Below are 8,673 nucleotides of genomic sequence, written 5' to 3' on the forward strand. Positions count from 1 at the left end.
AGTGAGCGACGCAGAGCGATGCGGCGAGTAAGAGGAAGCGATCGCATGACCCATAACAAGGGTTTGTCTACTCTTAGTTGACTGGGGTTTTTCTTAAGTTTTGGTGGAAAGTGCAATAGTTTAGAGAAAAGTGCAATTCGTTTTTGTCGCATGTTTGTGATGGAAAAATGTTTGTGACGCCACGTCCACCGTCCTACGACTCGGATCCTTATCGTGTGACGATGACGAGTGACAACACCGGCAGGCATACGCCACCGTCGCCAGTCGCGAGTCCGCCTTGGACTGCACCAACCCACCGGTCGCCGCCGGTGCGCCGCCGCCGCTCCGCATAAGCTGGCACGTGCGGCGTGCCTAGCAGTACATAGCCACTGCACGCCTGCTGCACCGCCACCTCCCCTCATCCGCCACATCGCAACCGTCCCCTCCCGCCGCGCGTGGTAACCGAAGATGGCAACGGCCGCCTCCGCCTCCCCCGCCGCCCTCCGCGCCAAAACCCCGGCCCCGGCCCCGCACCCCGGCCCGAAATCCACCCTCGCATTCCCGTGGGCCTCCCCTGGAGCTTCCGCCGCCGCCGCCTCCGGCAGGCTCCACGCCAGCCTCCACCTCGGCGGGGCCCGCGGCGTCGGCACCGCCAACGGCGCCGGCCTCCACGTGCTGCACCCCGACGTCACGCCGCTGGCCGTGCCCAAGATGGCCGCCGGCGCCGGGGACCAGAAGAGCATCCTGCTCTACCACTGCGAGGAGATGACGGATCTCGCCCGCCAGGTGGCCGCCCGGAACGACGACATCCAGCTCTGCTCAATCTCCTGGAGGTCCCAACCCAAGCTTCCCCCTCTTCGATTCTAGTATCAATCACGTTGCTTTGTTTGTTCTTCTCCTTGGATGTTTGGATTTTAATTTGGTGCGTTCAGAATATGAATACCTTATACTGCAATTTGAGCACCAAGCTACAAATGTGCTAAATTATGTCTAGACGATTGCAACAGAAGCACTGTGTAGTCGATCAACTGACGTTGTAGCCCCAAAATTGTAGAATTGAAACCGCAGATCATCACAATGCTCTGAACTTCTGAGTTCTGATCGTAGTTATTTATAGGTAGGAACAAGGACTTTCGAATTACTACTTCCTAATCCATCCCAGCAGAAGCTTTTTTTAATGTTAGCAAAAACTACACCAAACTTCTCTCGTCGGTTAACATCTGCTTGATTTTTCAGGAAGTTTCCCGACGGATTCCCAGACTTGTTCATACCAAATGCCCAGAACATCCGTGGCCGCCATGTTGCCTTCTTAGCGTCGTTTAGCTCGCCTGGTGTCATATTTGAGCAGCTATCGATCATATACAACCTGCCGAAGCTGTTCATTGCTTCGTTTACGCTGATCCTCCCGTTTTTCCCGACTGGGACCTCCGAGCGTATGGAAGATGAAGGGGATGTCGCGACCGCATTTACGCTCGCCAGAAGCTTGTCCCACATACCAATATCAAGAGGTGGTCCCACCAGTCTGGTGATTTTCGATATTCATGCTTTGCAGGTAACTGAAATTCGTCCATATCATCCAGTTGACTTCTTCACCTATTCCTGTAAGGAAACCATTATGTCTAAACTTGTGTGCAACAATACATTAGGAGAGATTCTACTTTGGAGATGCGATCTTGCCATGTTTTGAGAGTGGCATCCCGTTGCTGAAAACTAGGCTTCAGGAGCTACCTGATTCTGATAACGTAAGTACGCCTGAGTCCCCATTTAACGAAAAAAATGTTTTTTAATTGACAGTGCTATATGCATGTAGGCTGATACACTCCAATATGTTTTTTTAGATAGCCATAGCTTTTCCAGATGACGGAGCATGGAAGCGCTTTTATAAGCAACTTCAACATTTTCCTATGGTAAATATGCTCTGCCCTAACACCCTAAATGCCAGCATAAATTGGCACTCTTATATATTTATTGTATAGTAACTTGTTCGTAAAATGTCTTCAAATAGATTATATGCAACAAAGTTAGAGAAGGTGATCAAAGAATAGTACGTATAAAAGAAGGAGATGCTAGAGGCCGTCATGTTGTTATAGTGGATGACTTGGTGCAGTCTGGTGGTACTTTGATTGAATGCCAGGTAAGAAAATTTGTTTAAGGCTTTAAACTCCTATTTTTATTGCAGTGATTATTTGTGGATCTTCAACTTATATATCCTTGTGGTTACTACCATACTTCATCAAGATTGCAAACTGATACTCTAATTTCCTGTCCAGAAAGTGTTGGCTGCTCATGGAGCAGCAAAGGTTAGTGCGTACGTGACACATGGCATTTTCCCCAACAAGTCATTTGAGAAATTTAAGCCTGATAATGGAGGTATGTACCCGAGCTTCGTAGGCATGCTAATTTTTTCCCTATATTAGTTTTTTTGTTTTTTTATCTTTAGAACTCCTGCATCAGATCAAACAATATGATTGTGAACAAGTTAGTTTCTTCCTCGGCTGATACCTTTTTAATAGTATATGTGGCCAAATTAGAGAAGCCGGTCGAATTTGTTGGTAAATCTATGTTTCCTTTTTTTTTTTTTTTTGTCACTGATAAACTAGTCATTCTTTCACCTACCGTCTACCATACATGTTTGACTGAGGAACTGAATTCTTGACTTTTCCAAAGAGTCCTTCATCGCCCAGGGAAAAACATTTTTTTACATTCTTACTAAGTCAGCATCTACCTGCAAACTTGTCCAACTGTTAGCTTTCATGGGTTGAACCTTAAAGATATCAACGAAAGATGGCTTCCAGTACCTACAGCGACACAGAAAATCTTATGTTTTTCCTTGCATCCTATTTCCATGTTGTCTTGTGTGCTTCGGCATATCCTAACCTCAGTAATCACAATATTATTATTATCGATTGTCCTAGAACCTTGAGACACTAATTTGTATGAAACACTATAAAATAAAACCTTGTGTTTATTTTTACCAGTTACCCTGCAAGGTTTTTGACTCCAAATTCTGTGACTCTTAATATCATGTGCTATTCTTTTTATCCTAATTTCTTGATGATAAAACCACTGTGATTTTTTCTTTACCCTAATGCGTTGAGACACCAATTTGTTATATTCTTCGTTTGCATCCTAATTCACCATTTATACAGTTAGGCTTCATCGTACCCTGTAAACTGTCCTTATACAAGTAATATTCTGTTGTTTAAACACCTTGTGGCAAGCACTACTCAAATGCCTTTTGGTTGTTTGTGCCAATTTTCATTCCTACAAGGTTTGAACTCAAAACTTCTGTCACATAGTTTTCTCTGTATACATGACTGGTGGAAGCACCTTGTGTAAATTGAAATTTCAAGAACTTTTGCTAGTGCGTCACTTTTAAACAAACTTGTTTTTTTTTCTTGAACATAATTACCAACTTGTTCATTGAAATTTTTTCAGAAGGTCCAGAGCATGCCTTGAGCCACTTTTGGATTACCGACTCGTGCCCTCTCACTGTGGAGGCGGTCAAGGACAGGCGGCCATTTGAAGTTCTCAGCCTGGCAGATTCAATTGCTTCTGCTCTTCAGATTTAGCAAGCAAATTTTGTCTGCTTGCTCGGCAGAGATATTGTTTAGTTCATTCTTCTAGGACACTTTGAGGCTGTCAGATTTTCTTTCCTACCTTTTGTGAAATAGTCTGTTTCTCTTTTCCCGGGAAACCTCAGATTCTTCAGTGGATTGTTGGAACGACAAAGACATTTTAGGATAGTCTGCGTAATAACATGGCTGAACAAGCTGCTGAGTCAGAGGATTATATAAATAAAATTTTCGGTTAAGTTCATCTGAGTTACATGCATTCATCTTGATTTATGTCATGTTCAGAGTGTGATCCTTCGGTGGTTAGTGCCTGATAGTGCTACTTGCTTCTTGCCACTATTTAAATCTGTTTAATTTAGAGCAACTCGAACATAACCCCTGAACTTGCCCTCTCTAACAACATTTGGGAGGCCACTCCCATCAGTCATTCTTAACATTTTCTTTGTGAAATGACAAACACAACACCAATATTAATTTTTTAACAGACCACAACACCAATATCCCTTAGCCGCTAAACTGTTGTATCTACATAAGTTACAATAAAGTGGAAAATGAACACCTTGCAAGTTAGTTCATGTCATAACCCCGAGCAACTTCAACATATACATAGGTCATTATAACATGTTCAGTACGTCATATTACATTATTTTTCGTACAAGTTTACTCCTAATGTTCTCATAGTATTTTCAGCGAAACAATGTCCACACCATATTTCATGTCTTTCCTATGGGAGCTTCTAAATAGTACTTCATTTTTATATGTAAGCCCACTAACAATTTAATCAATAAAAATAAAAAAGGTATATAACACCAAAAACATATCACTGAAAACATCTTTGAAATATGAATTCAATTATATGCTTTTTGTGACATATAACTCATATTATGTTGGTCAAATTGTTAGTCAAAGTTCTACCTCAAAATGCATACTTGACTTAAATATAAATGAAACAGCTTTTTAAGAAGTATACAAGACATTTATTCGGATATAAGTTTTTTTTGTGTGATTTTACAAGGCTATGTTTGCCAGAGTTCTAACAATAGATGGAATACTACCATCTTCATGTTGTTCCCAATTCCCATGGGGTTTTTGGACCAGATTTTCAAGAGAATACATATTTGCACAGAGCAGCAATATATAAGGAGTGCTAGAATTAGTAAAACCACTGGCAGTTGCTAAATAACAACATGAGACTATTAGCTGCGTCCATTGCTAAAATGCCTCTGATGTAACGCTGAAATCTTTTAGCAGGAATCATATTGATGTCATGATAAAAAATAACTCCACAGGGCCAACCGAATGGAGATTTACAGGTTTTTATGGGGATCCAAAAAGAACAGCAAGGAGAAGAAACTGGGAGCTACTCAAGTACCTTAGAAGGGAATTCGATAGGCCATGGATCTGTGCTGGAGATTTTAATGAAGTTCTCAGTGCAACAGAACAATTTGGAGGGAATGATCGAGAAGAGTGGAAAATGGAGGGATTCCGAGATGCGATTGATTATTGTCGAATGGCTGATCTTGGATATATTGGCCTCCCATACACTTGGGACAACCGTCAGCAAGAAGGAGCTAACATAAAAGTAAGATTGGACAGGGGTCTTGGAGATGACACGTTCATAGATTTGTTTGATAAAACGACAGTGAGTCACATTCAAACTACCAAGTCTGATCATTGTGCACTGTTAATCAAAGTGTCCCGATCGGAATGGTTGGGAGGAAGTAATCTTAGACGGCCATTTCGTTTTGAGAATATGTGGACTCGTCACGAAAATTATCAAAAGGTTATAGAGGAAGGGTGGCAGACCGGCAGTGGGGACTTGAGTGAGCTCCAAGCGGCGTTGGGCCAATTGAGTTCAAACCTGACCAAGTGGAGTAGAGAAGAATTTGGTTCGGTTAACAAACAACTTAAAATCATGCGGGAGAAACTTGATCGGTTGAGAGCCAATTCAATCGGATTTGGACCTTCTAGGGAAGAGAAGGATTTGATGTATAAAATAACAGAGCTCTTGTCACGTGAAGAAATAATGATGAAGCAACGATCTCGCGCTCTTTGGCTTAAGGAGGGGGATCGGAATACAGGTTTTTTTCATGCAAAGGTGAAGGAGCGAACGAGGACAAATAAAATCGTCTCATTGCGCAAGGAGGATGGTACTTTTACATCTGTCCAGTCTGAGATGGAAGTTGCTGCTACTAATTTCTATACTAGTCCTTTTACAGCACAAGAAAATACCTCTCCGGAGGTAATTACCAATTATGTTCCAAGGAAGGTGACGCATGAGATGAATGAACAACTATGTGCACCTTTCACGGATTGGGAGATAGAGAAGGCTCTTTTTATGATGCACCCAAACAAATCACCTGGTCCGGATGGCTTCACGGCGGGGTTTTATATTAAGCATTGGGATCTTTTGAAGGAAAGTGTATGTGTTGCTATTAGAAGATTTTTGGAGGGAGGTGATATGCCAGAGATTGTAAATCGCACAGTGCTGGTTTTAATTCCAAAAATCAAGCAGCCGCAAGATCTGTCTTAGTATAGACCGATTGCATTGTGTAATGTCCTCTACAAAATAGCATCAAAAGTGCTAGCACTTAGGCTGAGGCCTGTTTTGGAGGAAATCATATCTGAGGAGCAGAGTGCGTTTGACCCTGGCCGCTTAATAACTGACAATGTCATTACGGCCTTTGAAAGCATTCACTATTTGAAAAAGAAAAAGGGGAAGAGTGGTGCTTGTGCCATTAAGCTTGACATGGCAAAGGCTTATGATCGGATAGAGTGGATCTACTTAAGAGCTATAATGGCGAAGTTAGGTTTTTTGGAAGATGGGTTGAATTGGTGATGAAATGTGTCCAAACGGTATCTTTTTCGGTGAGGGTGAATGGAGAGTTTTCTGAGTACTTTAAACCCACCAGGGGTATTAGGCAGGGTGACCCAATCTCTCCCTACTTGTTTCTTATTTGTGGAGAAGGTCTCAGCTGCCTTCTTAAATTCTCAGGACCGCAATTCTTGTCACGTGGTATTCGAGTGGGGATCCATGCTCCATGGCTCTCACATCTATTGTTTGCGGATGACTGCCTTGTTTTTGCGCAAGCTTCTGCTAGGGGAGCATCTAGACTACACTCTATACTTGAAACATACAGAATTGGATCGGGTCAGCTTATCAACCGTGCCAAATCAGCAGTCTTTTTTAGCGCCAATTGTACTGAGGAGATGAAGAATGAAGTTCACGAGCTATCCGGGATTGAAGCAGAGGCTCTAGTAGAGAGGTATTTGGGGTTGCCTACGGCTCTAGGTCGGTCTATGGATGATCAATTTGAGCATTTTTGTTGCAAGGATTAAAAAGCTGGTGAATGGTCTGGCGACAAGGAAATTGAGCGGAGCTGCTAGAGAGGTATTGGTCAAAGCTATATGCCAAGCTATACCTACTTACTCAATGAGTTGTTTTCGTCTCTCTAAGAAGATGTGCAAGAAGATTACTAGTATTATTGCTAGATTCTGGTGGGGAGGATATGAAAAGAAGCAAAAGATTCACTGGAAAAAGTGGTCTGATATAGCTATCCCAAAATCAGATGGAGGGATGGGCTTTCGAGATTTTCAGTTATTCAATCAGGCTATGTTAGCAAAGCAAGGATGGCGACTAACGACAAAGCCTGACTCGTTGTGTGCTAGAGTGCTACGAGGTAAATATTATCATGGCTCTGATTTCATGTGTGCAAAAAAGAAAAGAAACTCTTCACATGTGTGGCGTGCCATCCTATATGGAAGAGATGCTTTGAGTAAGGGTCTGATAAACGTGTTGGTGATGGTAGTACAATACGTATCTTTGATGATCCTTGGATACCAGCTAACAGTAATGGTCGACCATTATGTAAGCCTATTGAGGCTAAAGCAACAACGGTTGGTGAACTAATCGATAATGAACAAATGAGCTGGCCCGAGGAGAAGTTGGAGGCGAATCTAATCGAGACAGATAGACGAGCGGTTCGTCAGATACCTCTAGGGAGATTTGCAGAAGACGAATGGGGATGGACACAAGAGGAGAACGGAATTTTTTCAGTTCGGTCTGCTTATAGGCTATTGTCCTCAGCTCAGTACGCCACACAACCGGCAAGTTCTGAAGCAAAATTATGTTGGAAAAGGCTTTGGAAACTTCCGGTGCCACCCAAAATTCGATCATTCTGGTGGAGAGTGACTAAAGGTTATATCCCAGTGAGACAGGTTCTTAAATCCAGGCATATGGAGAAGTTTGCTTTTTGTGAGTCATGTGGCAAACAAGAGGAGACAATTATGCATGGTCTCTTCGGCTGCACTTGAAAGATCTTCTGGGATGAATTAAAAAATACGACGTATGTTAAACTGCCAAATTTTCACCCAGATTCTTGGGCTATGGACATGGTTGATAGCAAGACAATGACAGAGTCACATACGGCCATGATTCTATGTGGCTGCTGGTCAGTGTGGCAAGAAAGAAATGCCAGGAGGCATGGTGATGGAGGGCGCAGTGTCATGGACTCGGTTCGGTGGGTACTGCAAACCACCCTCGACCTTGCACATGTTGGACGGGAAAAGTTGAAGAAGGTTCTGAAACAAAAGGCTCACTGGACACCACCAGATGATGGAGTTATCAAAATAAATACGGATGCCAGCTTCTACGACCAGTCGATGTCAGGAGGCACTGGATTGGTGGTGCGCGATCATCAAGGTAACCTGATTAGGGCTCAAGCCCTTTGGTTCGATCATGCAGACAGTGCGTTATCGATGGAGGCGCTGGCCATACGGGAAGCTGCAAGACTCCCTCAGGAGAGGGGATATACAAATGTTGTTATTGAAAGTGACTCATCAGTGGCAGTTCAAATGTGCAACGACGATGATCAGAATAGGTCTAAACTGAGATCCATCCTCCAGGAGATAAGAGAGATTAGTAGGGCTTTTACTAGTTTTAGCATTCTAGCTATTGGGCGGGAAGCAAACACCGCTGCTCATTTATGTGCTAAGCAAGCTAGTTCAGATAGGAGGAGATGCCTCTAGATTAATTATAACCCGAGGTTTCTTGCTCACACTCTAGAGAGTGATTGTAATCCTATCGATTAATCAATAAAGCCCTTTAATTCGCAAAAAA

General features: G+C 42.9%; 2 protein-coding genes across 2 annotated transcripts; both read left to right on the top strand.

The window, feature by feature from the left end:
• Window positions 1-314: 314 nt before the first annotated feature.
• Window positions 315-3,798, top strand: LOC127343643 (ribose-phosphate pyrophosphokinase 3, chloroplastic). The gene is made up of 7 exons (XM_051369806.2): window positions 315-812; window positions 1,216-1,531; window positions 1,626-1,721; window positions 1,818-1,886; window positions 1,985-2,113; window positions 2,250-2,349; window positions 3,418-3,798. Exons 1-7 carry the CDS (start codon window positions 448-450, stop codon window positions 3,549-3,551), a joined length of 1,209 nt encoding a protein of 402 aa, XP_051225766.1. The 5' UTR covers window positions 315-447; the 3' UTR covers window positions 3,552-3,798.
• A 4,142-nt stretch (window positions 3,799-7,940) lies between these two features.
• LOC139838112 (uncharacterized) lies at window positions 7,941-8,582 on the top strand. The gene has a single exon (XM_071827464.1). The coding sequence runs from the start codon at window positions 7,941-7,943 to the stop codon at window positions 8,580-8,582; it is 642 nt and encodes a 213-aa protein (XP_071683565.1).
• Window positions 8,583-8,673: the final 91 nt, after the last annotated feature.

Source organism: Lolium perenne, chromosome 3 (genome assembly GCF_019359855.2).
Source record: "Lolium perenne isolate Kyuss_39 chromosome 3, Kyuss_2.0, whole genome shotgun sequence".
In the NCBI taxonomy this organism is placed as follows: Eukaryota; Viridiplantae; Streptophyta; class Magnoliopsida; order Poales; family Poaceae; genus Lolium; species Lolium perenne.